At 35.5% G+C, this 16,625-nt stretch overlaps 1 protein-coding gene across 1 annotated transcript in view; it reads right to left on the bottom strand.

Annotated features, from left to right (window-relative positions):
- Positions 1-311: 311 nt before the first annotated feature.
- OSTN (osteocrin) overlaps positions 312-16,625 on the bottom strand; it is a 36,942-nt gene continuing 20,628 nt past the window's right edge. The window contains exons 4-5 of the mRNA XM_040253297.1: positions 5,178-5,274; positions 312-1,287 (exon numbers count right to left, since the gene is read on the bottom strand). Coding sequence (XP_040109231.1) covers positions 5,190-5,274 — 85 coding nt within the window. The 3' untranslated portion in view covers positions 312-1,287; positions 5,178-5,189. The remainder of the gene's footprint in view (positions 1,288-5,177; positions 5,275-16,625) is intronic.

The following is a 16,625-nucleotide window of genomic DNA, read 5'->3' as shown; positions in this document are numbered from 1 at the left end:
TCTACTGGTCAAAAATTTTTTTTTTTTTTTCCCTCACATATCAGGTCTGCTTGACAGTGATTACTAGAGTTTAAAGAAGTGTTAGAGGATTTTTAAACTTCTGCTAATTTATGCTAAATCTCTTGTTCAAGTGATAAATTCTCTGTATGTTTTTAAAGCATATACAATGCGCAATGGATTTATGTACTTAAATTACAGCAACAATGCAGTTTTTGCTGAGGACGGCTTTCCAGAATACCAAACCTTGTGCTTTCCCAGGAGAATTAAAAATAATTTGAATCATTTTAAAGAAATCATTCTCAAATATATTATACTCTTCAATGCTTTATTAAACACAATATATGAAACAGATTAAATGGATTCATAGATGGGTGGTTAACATTAAGAAGACTGCTTATTGTAACGTGCTACAGTGTACTGTGCTTCAATTAGGTGAATTGAACTGGCCCCAAGAGCTCTGATGGTTTCCTATTTGACTTCCCCCACAATTTCATCTATTATTTCTGTAAATAGCTCTCCTAATCAGCCACCACTACTCTTAATTAACTGTAAGTTATAACTTAGAGAAATGGAAGGTTGTTAGGGGACGCGAGATAGCCAAACTCGGCAAATGAATAATATTCTTCGATTCCTGATTCTAAGTCAGTGTGCTCTGACCTGCAGTGTTTCTCAATTTATTGGGAGAATAAATTTTATGGGCTTAATTACTGCTGTTTTTTCTTGCTCAGAGAGTTTTCCTCTTATATCTGGAACTGGGATTGTGTTTTATTTGGTTGAACCGAATTGACATTTGAATGTAAAAGAAGCCTAATTTCATAATCGTTACCCAAGAGGCTCACAGACAAAAGATAAGAGAGGAGTAAAAGTCTTCAAGAGAAAATACACAGCATCGTCTTTCCTTGTTCCCCAGTGATGATCAAATGGATTGTACCTAAATTCTACTGAAATAAATCAGTCAGTCTTTAGCTATTATCCCTCAATTTCATATATGTAAACGGTAAAGGCACACAGAAACCATTTCACTGTATTGTGTTTCTTAGAAAAGTAATATTTGGGGTATAGTAACCATTCATGAATAACTATAATACATATTTTAAAAATATCCATGCATTGAAATTATCTGCAATTTAATTGAAGTTATAACAATACTGTTATGTGATGAACAGAAGTTCAAGCTCTGGAAAGGATGACAGAAGTTTCCTTAGAAGTTTAATCATTAAGGAGTGTGAAGAACTTCACCAAAATATCTTCCATGTTTCTGTGACATTTCACCCAAGGAAGTTGTGTCTGCAAAAATGAAAGTTGAAAATGTTACAGCTAATGAGACCTCTGCATAAGGGGAAATCCATCAACTTGAATTGAGAAGAGCTAAAACTTTAATTACATGAGGTTTCATTATAGCTTTTTTTTAAAGTGCCATGTCTTTTATTGCTGAGACAATAATGCAAAATGATAATTTCAGATAAAAATTTATTAAAAAGTGTATTTTAAATGTAACAAGTAGGTGCTTATCTGAAACCACACCTCCTTTCTTCTCCTACCTTTATTTCTTTTGAGTTTCCAATCTTAGGTCAAAGGATGTTGCCGTTACAAGGGAAAGATAAATAAAATTTGATTACTACTTTCTGTTTATTGTTAACATGTTGATAATTGTATATTTTGCTCTTTTTAAAGGATCCAAATATATGCTGGTATTTAAACATAATATTTCTGTTATTTGAGAGGTATGTTGCTTATATGAATGATAGTGTATCAATATCGTTCTAACATAGAAATTGTCGGTATAATGCAACAACATGTGTTTTACATTTTTAAAAGTCTTAAGGTACTGTGGCAGCAAGGGGTAGCACAATTAATGATCATATTTACCACATTTCATTAAGTTGGTATCCTGTTTAAACAGCAGAGTCCTAGAACTTTGCTAACTGCAGCTAGAGAAGCTACAATGCCTTACCACTCTGAATTTGAGTTGCTTAGAACTGAAACCTATTAAAAACTCAAAACTTTGGTCCAATATATTAATAATTTGAGGAGGACATTGTGTAAAAAGCAGATTAGCATCCTTTCCAAAATGTGTATCAGGAAGAGACAAACATTTATTCTGGAAACTATGTAACACACAGCAGCTGTATATAGACTTGACCTCAAACCAAGAAAAACTTCCATGTTAGTACCAGTTTCATTATTAGTGTGAAGACTTACAGTGAAACCCAGAAGGTGAAAACCCACAAATAAAACTGCCCCAAAAGAGTGTATATCAGCTCCCACAGAAGTGAAACAAAGATTTTCATAAAGTCTGAGATACTATTTCTGTTTGTTTAAGAGATGGATAATCAGTGAAGTCAGCAATAACAATTTAGCACACAGATCTTATGGGCTATGAAGAGAATGTTGGCTTATAAGTCCAGAGGCTGGGACCTGGAGCTTGCTTTGTCTAAAAGTTTGTAAAATTTTGGGCAAATCAGATTCCTCTCAAAACCTGTGTTCTCATTCATTTACAAAAATGATTTAGGTTGAAGGAGACTTTATATTCTTGAATCTCAAATGATTTCATTGCATGATTAGGTGAAAATTATTTAATTATTCATGTTATCTATTAAATGATTCACATATTACATCTCCTGTTTAATTCAAAGGAATATTGTGACAATAAGAAATAACACAGCAAAAATAATTTTGAAAAGTTAAATGGAAATTAAAAACATATTTTGATAGCCTTTAATATTCTTAAAATATAAAAAACATGAAACTTTACACGAGGAAGTCAAAAAATGTCTGAGAAATCTTGGTGATAGTAGCAGAAAGTAAAGAATAGAAACTATGGTTGAGCAGGTGAACCCACAATGATTGAAGAAAGGGAAAGAGAAAAATGTATGATATTAAACTCTTTTCTCAACATATTTTTATGATATTACTATCTTTAGGTTTTAATAGTAAGGACAGTTTTGGGGATCTTCCCTAACCAGGGATTGAACCTGGGTCTCCTGCATTGCAGGCAGATAATTTACCAACTAGGGAACCCCCTGATGCTCTATAAAATCTATTAAGTAAAGGACATAATATATTAATGTGGATTTCACATAGCAATGATTCAGAAAACATTAATTCAACTCCTTTTTCATAGTTTAATAACTCTCTGGAGTTTTTATGGTCTAAAACATATGTAAAATTTATAGGAAAATGAACTTCTTATATGATTTTTATGTCATACATGTGTTTTGGTTAAATTCAGAAATATTAAAATGGGTGATAACCCAGAGTTGCAAAGGTGATGGGATATATGTGGAAACCAACTGAATTTAATTATTTTAATCTCAGTGTCATAATGTTCTCAATACATCAAGAAACTGCAGGGTTGTGGCCCTGATTTCTAGGAGTTACTTAACTTTTAATAGCAATTAGTTCCTACTCAAATATAATGTGTTGATTTTTTAACATCCCTGGAGAGTAACCGTTCTTAGTATATCTCTAGAAATAAAAAAAATTCAACCTGAGTTTTGAAGATGGTGCTGCTCAAAAGGCAGTGTCATTGGTTATTTTCAGTAAGTCCTCCTGTAGTTATGGACATTCAGTAACCTTGCCACTTCACTGACCAATGATTCCATAGAGGGAAAAATTATTTTAATTGCCATTCTGTGAATGAGATAGTTGAGGTAAAATACTGATTTTTCATTGTGGTTGAGAGTATTTGATGAGGAGGCAAAACAGCATGACAAATTAAGAGGGTCAAGGCTAATGTGGTGCTTCTGGGCCTCTTCATCATTGGTCTGAGGATTATTTTGAGAAAAGCAAAAAGCAGAGCTTTCTCTCTGTAGTCTGAAATTGTCAAAACAGTTCTGAGCTGTCTTAATATGTTTGGGAGAAAGGATGCACTCTCTCTGTAAGCCTTATTGGGAGTGCCTAGATTGTGTGTCCAAAAAATATTTACCTTTTAAAACATATAATATGTATAATTAAATACATTTAAAATATAAGCTAATGATTTAAGCTTTCTGGAATTGAATTCTACTTGTATCATTGAGTTAATTAATATAAGCTTTCCACTTACTTGTACAATAATTATTATTATTATTGAGTACTTAGTTATGTCTGGCACAACTCTAGGTGCTTTAGTTCAGTTCAGTTCAGTCGCTCAGTCGTGTCCGACTCTTTGCGACCCCATGAATCACAGCACGCCAGGCCTCCCTGTCCATCACCAACTCCCGGAGTTCACTCAGACTCGCGTCCATCGAGTCAGTGATGCCATCCAGCCATCTTAGTGTATACCAATTCATTTATCCTCAGGACAGTGCAATGTGGTTGAATTTATTATTATCCTCATTTTATGAAGGAGGATTTCAGAATTTAAGCAAGTTGCCACAGCTAACAGATAGATGATCCAGGATATGACCCACAAAACCGGACCTGTCCACCTGGTATTTTACCCCTTATACTGTACTACTTTTCAAGATATTGGAATAGTTATAGTACTTACTTTATGGAACATGATGAGTAAATAAAACTAAGTACAGAGCTCAGCATAGAGTTAATTTTCAGAACTGTAATATAAGCTCTTATCACTTGCACATATTGTGTGTCTAATATAATTTAGAATTAGTACAGGCATCTAATTTAATCTTCACAACACCCTTAATGTTATTATCTAAATGTACAAGCTGCAGAGAAATACGTTATCTTGATGGAAATGAGATAATGAATGACAGAACCAAGATTTGGATTACACGTCTTGATTTCATGCCTGATACCCTTTCTGCTATATCACTTTCTCTCCTGGTTCATGATGATAATTGGGTAGTTTAGTTATGAGCAACAAGATGGTGTATATCACCAGAATGTGTCTTCTTAATAATAGAGGGATTGCTACGTGTTTATTTATATTTATGAAAATGATTTATTGATAATTATAACTTTAATCTTTGTTTGTATATTAATATTCAATATGCAAGTTTGTGAGAATAAGTCTCCTTTTTAGGGCAAAGTAGATCTAGGTATTGTTTTTTAATGTCATTTAAATTATTTAACATCAATATACTAATGAAGTACAGAAATGTTTGAAAAACTGAGTTTATAGGACAAGAGATCCAAAGGGGGTTTATAAACCAAGATGGATCAATTAGCCCACTGTGAAATATTAATCAAAGCCTGCAGGTATTGTTATTTCTTCAAATTTTACTCACGACTGGAATCCATTAGCCTCTGGAATTTGAAAGCCGGTTTCTTCCAATTCGATCCATAGGGATACCAAGTCGCCTTTTTGGATGATCTACTACTTTCCTGAAATAAACCAAAAATAACATATTTAAGCTAATGTCCAATTAGTTTTGCTCTTTTATTTCCCACAGATCTAGGGGCTTTCTTCTGGAGTAGGAATGACTAGCAGTTCTTATTCATCAGCACCCAGTATGTGTCAGACACTATCTCTTATCTTTTGGACATCTGTTGAAGTAGGTATGCCCACTTCCATTTTACATCTGAGGAGACTGAGGTTTAGAGAAATTAAATGACTTATCCAAAATAAATAGCCAGATGAAAAACAAGATCTTACCAGCATACCAATCTGATAAGTGCTTAGTTTGGGTAAGTCCCTTTCCCCTCTTCAGATTTTGGTGTGTTCCTCTGTCACTTGAGGGAGGTTGCACCAGGTCGGTGGTTTTCCCTAACCTCTTCCTTACAATGGTTTTCCTGGGGAAGGATGGTGGTGGAATAGGAACAGATGCTGAAGCCAAGACTGGATATGGAGTAAGTGTGCCCCTCAGGTCTTCACTCAGATTTTACCTAGAGACGCTTTATGTGTGATAGTCTATATTTGTTATATATGTTCAAATATTGTTTGGGGAAAAAAAAACTTCATTATTAAAATAAAGTTAAAAAATTCTACAAGAGGCCCTACAATTTGTGTGTTTTAGGAATGATCTCTTTTAAGAGACACATTTTAATTTGATTTGTTATTGTCATTACTTAGTTCTATCAAGTCAAAATGCTAACAGGAAAGGTCCCAGAGCTGTGAATGAATAACTTTCACTGGCTTTGGATTTTAAAGAAGTTTTTATCTTCTTAAGAAAGATAGAAATAGGGAGAAACTAAGAAAGCCATGTAAGTAAGTGACTTGTCTCACAGCTGAGGGGAATTGACTTAACAGATTTGTTGGACTTTTTATTGACATAATATGCATACAGAAAATAGGATATTTTGTAAGTGAGCAATATGAGAGATATACAGATTATAAACACAATTACTACCCAGATCAAGAAATAGAACATTACCAGCAATCAAATATTTTTGAATAGGAAAGAGTCTTAAAGTTAATTCTTGCACCAAACGTAAGAATATCAACTCCAATTTTTGATCAGCGATGATACAGCTTATCACTTGAAAATCTCAGTGAGGAAGATCTAATTGCCTCTCAAGACCACTTCGTCAATATTCAACAGCTTAAAGAGTTTCAAGATTTGTTTCAGAGCATTTTCAACAGTTTTTTTTGTTTGTTTGTTTTTTCTAATTACTTGCATTATATTGTCAGTATTGACTACATAATTTAAACACGAAAACTACATCATCTGCAAAGGCTTCCCAGGTGGAAAAGTTGTAGAAAATTCAAATGCCAGTATAAGAGATGCAAGAGACATGGGTTCAATCCCTGGGTTGGGAAGATCCCCTGGAGGAGGAAATGCCAACCCACTCCAGTATTCTTGCCTGAAAATTCCACGGACAGAGGAGCCTGGCAGGCTGCAGTCAATGGCGTCTCAAAGAGTCAGACACAACTGAGCGACTGAATAAGACAATATACTGCACTTCTGACCTAGACAGTTGTAAGATAATACAGAAATTTGTGGGTTTTTAAACCCAAATGTTTGTGTTAATTCATTACCACAGCAATAAAAAACTGAATATGTTTGTTTGTATGATTTAGGGTTGATGTCTGAGTGTATTACAGCTAACACCTAAAAACATGAAGCATATGTGATTTTTATTCCTTGAGTCCTCAAATTCCTTCATGAACAACCCCCATTATAATTCCAGGGAAGAGATAAGGTAGAAGCCATCCTGGGATAGAGAAGAATGCTCTGGGGAAGTCCCAGACAATAGAAGAGGAACTGAGAAACCAGCATTTCCAGGTGTTTAAAGGACTGATGAGAAGAGAAAGGAAATGGCAGTTGGGAAAAGAGTAGTGGCCCACACGTGAACTGACCTCTGAAAGCTTCTGTGGAGTGGATAGTGTCACTAGAAATAATCCTTTTACTTTTTTAGAGAAGTGTGATGGTTGCAGGGCTTCCCAGGTGGCTCAGTGGTAACGAATCTGCCTGCCAATGCAGAAGATGCAAGAGGGGTGGGTTCGATCCCTGGGTGGGGAAGATCCCCTGGGGTTGGAAATGGCAACCCACCCCAATATTCTTGCCTGGAGAATCCCATGGACAGAGGAGCCTGGCGAGCTAAAGTCCATGAGGCTGCAGAGTCAGACACGAATGATCACAGCACAGCACAATGCAAACCAAACCAGCATGATGGTTTGGTTTCATGCATTATTATAAATTAGAACAGAACATGTATGGGTCCGTATTGCCGATATATACTTCCGAAAGTGAAAGTAAAATAAATGAAAATAGCATTTTTTTCTTTCTGTACTACAGTTAATCTACTTTTCCTGCTCAAATAGATGGGAGGGTGCTATAGGCTTTCCTGGTGGCTCAGACAGTAAAGAGTCTGCCTGCAATGCAGGGACCCAGGTTTGATCCCTAGGTCAGGAAGTATTCCCTGGAGAAGGAAATGGCTACCCACTCTAGTGTTCTTGCCTGGAAAATCGCACAGAAGGAGGATCTTGGTGAACTACACCCCATAGGGTCACAGAGACACTACTGAGCCACTAAAACACACAATGGTGTGATAAAAAGAAAATAAACTCTTTCTCCTTCCATCTTCCCTCATTCCCTGTTCTTTTCTTCCCTTGTTTTCCCCAGATTTGATCCAAAAAGTATTAGAAATCAGGAGATATTGACTTGTATTATATTTATTTCTTCTACTTACCAAAAATGAGAATAGCAAAGTCAAATAATTTCTATATACTTTTCGGAAAATCCCATGGATGGAGGAACCTGGTAGGCTGCAGTCCATGGGGTCGCTGAGGTTCGGACACAAATGATTGACTTCACTTTCACTTTTTACTTTCATGCATTGGAGAAGGAAATGGCAACCCACTCCAATGTTCTTGCCTGGAGAATCCCAGGGAAAGGGGAGCCTGGTAGGCTGCCCATCTATGGGGTTGCACAGAGTTGGACACGACTGAAGTGACTTAGCTTAGCTTAGCTTTCTATCAATTCAGAAGCAAAATGGCAAGCTAACATTTATCTTAACATTTTTGCTGATATGAAATATATATAACAATACTACACTCTTCAGCACATACACTGACATGAATACAGAGTGTGTGAATCTTAAGTGCTAACACATAAAAATATTCTTAAAAGGGAAAACCATACTTTCTAACTATCTAGTCCCTCTTGTGACAAAATAATGGAATGACATGGCTTATATATTCATTGAAAACAGTCCATCTTTTCTATTCTAAAATATTCTGAAAGTAGTTTAAGGATACAGAATATAGAGCAAAGTAATATAATGAGGATGGATTATTTTAAATATAACTTTAAACTTCACACTAAAATATAGACAGCCTAAGTCATTTACATTCTTTGATAATTCAATTTCTAAAGATGTTCACCATTCTAAAACAACTGTTGGAAAGCTTGTATTTATACTTTTTGTTTAGAATCACACATATCCAAGAGTCTATAAATTTATCTATGTTCAGTTTAAAAAAATAAAACAAGCATCCTTATTGATAGCACCAAATTAAGAAATAAAATATTACCATTACTTGGAAGTCCTCAGTGTTCTTCCTCCTAAATTGATTCCCCCCCCCATAACTTGGTCGCAGAGGTAGTCTGAAGGATGAATTTTTATCTAATAGTTCCCTTGATTTTCTTTATAATCTATATGTATTATTCAAAACTCTCTTGGTTAGTTCAGATGGTTCTAGAATTTTATTTGAAAGAAATGATCTGTGAATTCCTCTTGACTTCTTTCAAAAAATGTGTTTCATGTTTGCAGATTTGTCCATGTTGACTTGTGTAGATATACTTTTTTTATGTTTGCTGTTGTATAGTATTTCATTTTATGGACAATGAATATGCAACAGCTTATTAACACATTTTACTGATAGTAATTTGAGGTATTTCCTTTTTTGTTATTATTGTTATATACTGTTCAGCTAATTTTTTTCATTTACATGCCTGTAATGCACATTTGAGGATTTCTCTATAGTAAATTTTTAGTAGAATTGCTAGCTATTCTTATACTTAATTTTATTACATAATGCCATACTGTTTTTCAAATTGGTACCTATTTACACACCACAGAGCAGTGTATGACAATTGCTATTGTTTCAAATCTGTGCCAACCTTTGCATTGTGGACTTTTAATTTTGCCGGTAAATTTATATCTGTAATTATTGATGAAGTTATACTGTAATTTTCTTTTCTTACTCTTTTTACTTACTTTACCCTTACTCTTTTACACACATGATTTTGGTGTCCAAATAATGCTATTCTCAAGAAATGAATTGAGAACTATACCTTCTTTCTTAGGTATTTTTTTTTTATTTATTTAATTGTTTCATGCTCTGAGTCTATGTTCTGTATGATAACCAAGCCTTTAAAAATGTTAAGGCTGATTTTGTGAACAGATACTTATTTAATTTTAACAGTTGTTTCATGTGAACTTAATCATTTTTTCTCACCAATTGCAGGATACACAACAACTTTTATTGATTCTGCTTAAAGTTTTGCGTTTCCAAGAAAAAAACTTAGGAATTAAATTTAGTGTGGAGTGTTCTCACAAAACAATGATTTGCCGTTACATTTTAAAAGGACAATAAAATATCTGGACTCTTTTAAGAAGGGCATATAGCTCCACCAACATTGAGTGACAGCAGAAAGGGAAAATATAGTAATGGCTAACAGAGGATGCTCATTTAAATAGTTCAGTAATTGGGACTCCCCTGGCAGTCCAGTGGTTAAGACTCCGGGGTTCCACTTAGCTCCCTGGTGGGAGAACTAAGACCCTGCATGCTGTGTGGTGTGGCCAAATAAATAGATCAATAGTTTAAATTAATAAAACACAGAATTAAATATGTATACTTTAAAGTTTAGGTGCATATAGTAGCCATGCTCCAAGATAAACTCCCATAATTCTACTATAATGCAGTCTCCTTCCACATTGAACAAGACGGACCTCTGTCATCAATAGCATATTGTGGAAATGATTTCCAGAGCTAAGTAATGAAAAATGCTGCAGCTTCTGCCTTGCTTTGTTGGATCTCTCACTCTAGGGGAAATCACTTGCCATCCTACAGTCCTTTAGAGAGGTTTACATGACAAGGAACTAAGGCTTCCTGCCAAGAGCTAGCAAGGGCCTGAGACTTCCTGCCATTAGCCTTGTGAGTGGGCCATTTTGGAAATGGATATCCCCAGACCCCATGCAGCCTTCAGATTATTGCAATCCTGGTCAGTTTCTTCACTGTAACCTTGGGACAGACCCTGAGCCAGAATCAGTCAGGCAAACTTTTCCTAGATTTGTGATGCACAAAAACCGAGTGGGAACATAAATGTGAATTCTTGTCTTGCTGCTGCTGCTCAATCACTGAGTAATGTCCAACTCTTTTTGACCCCATGGACTGTAGCCACCAGGCTCCTCTGTCCATGGGATTCCCTAGGCGAGAATACTGGAGTGGGTTGCCATTTCCTTATTGTCTTAAGCCACTATATTTGCGTAACTTGCTTGCATAGCAATAGATACCAAATACAGTAAGACTTAAAGGGCTTAAGGGATTTCATTTGCTGGATAGAAATTCCAAGTGTCATTAGTCCCTAAAAGAGGCTCATGAGCCAAGTAAATGAAAATCCTTTCCACCTAGTCCTACAGATCTACAGTAGCTTCCAAATCAGGCATTCCACAGGAGATTCCACAGGAGAAGACATCATAGCCAAATTTGAGGGTTCCAGGAGGAACTTATGGAACATACGAAAACAATAAAACAAACGGTGACCTCCGAGTTCTGCAATCTTGTTTATCACAATTTAAAATTATAGAATTGATAAATGACATAGGAAGTTAGATATAGATATAAGAGCTTAGAAAAACTAATATATGAGACAGACTAATATGAAGGAGACTCAGCAAGGGCCTGTAAAAGAAGAGAATGAATAAAAGGTTAAATTTAAATGGATTTTTAAATTGAAAAGAGACAATTGTGTTTTCAAATTCAAATTCCAGAATGTTCTGATGAAAGACCACACAAGTCTGAGTGATGATGTAATTTTTTAGAGACCAATACATAATGCCCCCCCTTCTTTTTCTGAGTCCATCTTTAGACACAGAGTAGAAATGATATGAATGATCAATGCATAGAAATCAAAACATCATTTTGTTTAAGCTGAATGTAGACTAAGACTTCAATTTGCATTTAAATGACTTTCCTACATTTTCTCTGAGGATTAGATAGATTTACACAATTAGTCCTAATTATCAAATAAAGACAAGAAGAAAGAGGATGAGCTGAACATGCCCAACTCTTCCTCCCAAATTAACCTGTCTGGTGCATGATTACTTCTCCTTGGGGAAAGAATGAATAAAGGGTTAATGCTTGGGGTCAGTATTTTTCTAACTGGAGTTCCTCTACTTGGAAACATGAGGCTGGAAAATATGACTTAATAAATGGGATACGTTTGGAATGATGAAAGAAACTGCTACTTCATTAGCACACAGTTGACTTATGACTTTTGAAGTTCTACCTCAAAAGTGGTAATTCAATCTTAAGTAGATTCTATTAAATTTTTGATGATGGTGCTGACTAGGCATAATGTCAGCTTCTGAAATATTATCCCCCAAACAGGCCTTATTAACAGGCATTCAGAAACAAACCAAGAGCTCTGGAATTAAATAGCAAGATTTAAAGGGTTCCAAATCAGACATGCCTAATTTGGAAGCTACTGTAGATCTGTAGGACTAGGTGGAAAGGATTTTCATTTACTTGGCTCATGAGCCTCTTTTAGGGACTAATGACACTTGGAATTTCTATCCAGCAAATGAAATTACACAAAAATGTCTTCTATAATTTTCTTTTGTGGGGAGTGGATAATGTACATTTCAAAACCCATGTATGGAATTAAGCATTATCCCTTTTAGGGGAAAGTTTTAAACCGTCATGCATGAGTTTGTTTAGAAGTAAAAGGTAAAGGAACTGTTTTTTTTCATGGACCTGAGTTGGGGTGTAAGAAGCAAGCAATAAAGAACAGGTTCAGGAATAGGTTAATTATATTGGGAAAAATGGCCCAAGATCAATGATCAAGGGCATTTCCTATAGAACAGACAGGCTTTTGAATATAAAGAAGGAAACATGAAAATAGGGCATCACATTCTGAGTTCTTTCTCTGTGTTCTTCACCATGGAATGGAGCCCATTCTGAACTATCTGCTTTAGACATTAACAATTAAAAGCTGGAAAGAAGTAAAAAATCATGGAGTAACTGGATTGGCCTTAATCTGTAGCATTGTTTTACAATGAATGAAAAAGGTGAAATCTTAGGATTTTTCACCTTTAATCTTTGGTCAAGAAGAGCAGTTGTGTCTGAAAAATTGAAGTTGGAATTGCTATTCTCAATTTAATTTAAACTTTATGTCTGTCTTAGGATAGAAACATATTTGTCATTGGTACAGTTTTTCCAAAATGATTTATTTAATGTAGTCATTCTTAGTGAATCTCACTTTTTCTGGCCTTGGACAAGTGCCTTATTCACACATAATTTAATTTCTTTATCATAAGCAGCTTATTTCTCTAGAAAGTCACTGGACTTGAGGTTCAATAACCTGATATTCTAGCTAGATTATAGCCAGGAAGTCATTTTATATCTGTGAAAATATACCAATAAAAAGGGGATAATATTTTCTCAGGGTGTTAGGAATTTTTAAAACTCAGTGTATTGGAATGTTAAAATGGGATTCTTTCTGTCACAGTTTTGGCTGTGGCCCAGAAAAACTGAAGGGGATAAAAGGATTATATTTCCTCTTGCATTCCAAAGTAGAGTGCTAGAGTTATGCAGTATTTGTAAAGAAGGTTGCTATAAACTATTTTTCCAAACTTAAACCAATATATATATATATATAGATACTGAATAGGTAAATAAGGAGAATTTCTCTGGAGCAAGTTATTGGAGAACAGGGACATTTCCCTCTTTTTTCATATGGAGAAAGGGCTTCAAGAAAATCTTGTTCCTCAGTCAGTCTCTATGCTTTGGCAGAGGAGCCTGGGGGGCTGCAGTTCATAGGTACGCAAAACAGTTGAACATGACCGAGCAACTAAACAACAACAAATACTCTTTAAAGCAGGGTAGACCTCATAGAACAGACTATGAAATCTAAAGGGCAGGAAGCTGTGAGAACTGGCTCAATTCCAGAGTGAAGAGACGGTTACATAAGCAACAGCTTTACTTTCAGTGACCAGAGTCAAGGATGTGGGTTTTCTGTGGAACAGATGTAGAGCAAGCATGTGGGTAGAGTTGGCCTAGGTTAATTATAAAAGGAAACTTCCCCTGCTTTTGGCCAGGGGTTATGGGTGATGTGGCCTCAGCAGAATGCTGGTGATGGTGGTGTCAAATGAAGAAACCAAGCGAATAGGATAAAGGTGAGGAGCAAAACTGATCTGCTGAAAGAGAAGCATTGCTGGAGGCAAGGGTGTTTATGTCAGTGTTCACAGTGGTTATGCAGTGACCCCACAAAAACAGCCCATGGTGAGGAGTCAGCTTTGAGCATTCACTGAGGGCAGAGAACATAAAAGTCAAGTCATGATAGTATCAATAAAGTAAGACTTTTCTTTACTTCTTTGCACCTTCATCCCCAGTACTGGAGGAGACTTAAGACAGCCCAGAGTGGTAGGGGAAGGGGGGAGGGTAGACGGACACAAACCCTTTCCCACTGCAGCTTTCCAGCTAGAAAAGGAGAAACATTTTTAATACTTCTAGTTTGGACTAAGACTGTTGTTGAAGCTGCAATATTTTGTCCGCCTGATGTGAAGAGTCGACTCATATGAGTTTGAGCAAACTCAGGGAGGTGGTGAAGGACAGGGAAGCCTGGCATACTGCAGTTCATGGGGTCGCAAAGAGTCAGACAGGACTTAGTGACTGAACAACAGCTAAGACATATGAATAGTTATTTTAATTACTGAAATAAGATTATTTTTCTAATAAAAGTGATCAGAAAATTTTATGTTATTTCAATGTGAGCCACAGAGTCATAGTACCTTCTTTTGTTTTTACCCAAAAGATAGAAAATAACAACTCCTATTGAATGTGTTTGAATGCATGTGGGTGAGGAATAAAGTTGCTTTTCTATTTATGTTCTATAAAGTCCTTCTCTTTCAATTAAGTGATTATAGAAACAATGTTAAAAGCAAAGTGTTTATTGACCTGAATCTATAGAATGTATGTAACTGTGCTGGGTAACTTCCATCTGTTCTCCAGATACACCCTCTGCCTTTTCAGTCCAGGAAATTAAACTTTCTGGATCCCACAAATATTCCTGTACTCGCTGGCTTTGGTTTGGGGCAGGCAATGGGCAATCTTGGCATAAGAGACTGGAAGGAGAGAGGAAGTAAAATCAGGATACTTTTCCACTTGCTCCCTCCTTGCAAGATTACTTGCTCTTAACTGGAGGTCATAGCTTCTCCCAAGGAATCTGACTCTTCAAAGACCAGGTTCCTGGGCTATTATGCCATACGATATGATCTGCCTCTCCCAGAATTTCATAGTCTTGCTGTGTCTAAACACTTCTCAAATTTTCCTGTTTCAAATGTCCTGCCTGTTTCCTGTGAAAACGCTGACTGATACCATGATGTTACTTCCTTTCCTGACCTCAAAATATTAATGGGAGAATTAGAACAATACAGTTGTGAAAATATTTACCCTAATTAAATTCAAATATAAAGAATTATTATTGTTAATATTTTACAAGGCATTTTCAGTTTTGTGTGAAAAAGAGCGATAAACCACTTTTTAGAAAAATTCCAATATCTTCTAATGTTAAAGGTCATTCAAATAGTAGATGACCTAGAAGCTACTTCCTTTTATTTTTCATAAACTGAATGGCCTCTTCAGGCTTTAAACAAGTGAACTGAAAGAAGAAAATATTTTGGATTTCAAAGCATATTTGTGATAACCCTGCTCTGAGAATTAAAGTAACTTGCACATTCAATTGAAAATGAAGCTAGTGTCATAATCAGGTGGAATAAATATTAAATATAATATAAAATAGGAAATAATAGATGATTCTTTGCTTCATTTTATTATGATCTGACATAGACTTTGTCCTGTTTTTTTTTATGCTTGTTTTCTCTTTTATTTTTCTCTAGCTGTTCACTCATTCTTCCATTTCCATCTCTTATGAACCTTTCCAAAAGCAGATTTAAAATTTTTTTGTTTTCTGAATATTTTATAGGAACTGAAAATAAAATAATGCATTTCATATGCTTGAGGCAGAGCTTTAAAATCTGGGGTCATGTACCAATTTGTTACAGCATTGCTTCTGTTTTATGTTTATGATTTTTTTTGGTTGCAAGGCAGGTGCAGTCTTCTCTCCCTGACAGGGATAGAACCAGCACACTCTGCATTACAAAGCATATTATTAACTACATTATTAACTATTGGACTGCCAAGGAAGCCCCAGATTTCCTGCATTGTTTGTGGTCACTTCTCTGTCTTCTCATATTTCCTGAAAATTGGCAGGTGGAACTCGAGGCGAGAATTTTCTTTTGCAATTCTGTTGTATAAGTAGTACTGAGTTAGTTCAACATAGGGCGTATCATGACCTGCTCTTTTTTCTCTTGTGATGCTAACAGAAAATTGACAATCGTTGTCTAGAGCCATCATTTCATTAGGGTTTGCAAAATGGAGACATTGTAATCCTATCACTCCTCCTTCCCTTATTACATGGAATAATTATATAAAGGAGAATTTCGACCTCATCTACTATGTGTATTGTCTCTTCATTGCTTTAGCTGTACATATTTTATAAAGAGAAAATCCTACCTTTTCTTCTTTGTGTTTGCAAGCAGCTATTTGTTGTAATATCCTTTTATGCTCTGTTAATAGCCATGAAGCAATCAAAAACTTACTCTAAATTTTATATGTTCTCACTACTGTCCCTAAATTGCTTGATATTTTTCTATATCTATATTGTCAGACTGCATAACTATAATACATGGCATTCTTTTGTTTTGCAACCATCATTACACTCTAATTCTAACATTATGCTTGCACCAGTTCTTATGGGGGCAACTCTAGAGTCATTTTGACTGAACAGATTCATCTAGTAGCTTCCTCAGGAAGTACTACTCATGAGAACAATATTCCCTAATCTTTTAAACAGTTGTAATAGTTTATTTTTAGCTTTCAAATGTGAAATACTGTTTAAATGAATATTAAATGTTCACCAATTTCCCTTTATTGCCTATAAATTGAGCTATGTTAGGTAGATTATTGGAGAAGACAATGGCCACCCACTTCAGTACTCTTGCCTGGA

This window comes from Oryx dammah, unplaced genomic scaffold (genome assembly GCF_014754425.2).
Source record: "Oryx dammah isolate SB20612 unplaced genomic scaffold, SCBI_Odam_1.1 HiC_scaffold_2, whole genome shotgun sequence".
In the NCBI taxonomy this organism is placed as follows: Eukaryota; Metazoa; Chordata; class Mammalia; order Artiodactyla; family Bovidae; genus Oryx; species Oryx dammah.
Note: the sequence above shows the minus strand (reverse complement) of the source record. Positions and strands in the feature narration are given on the sequence as shown.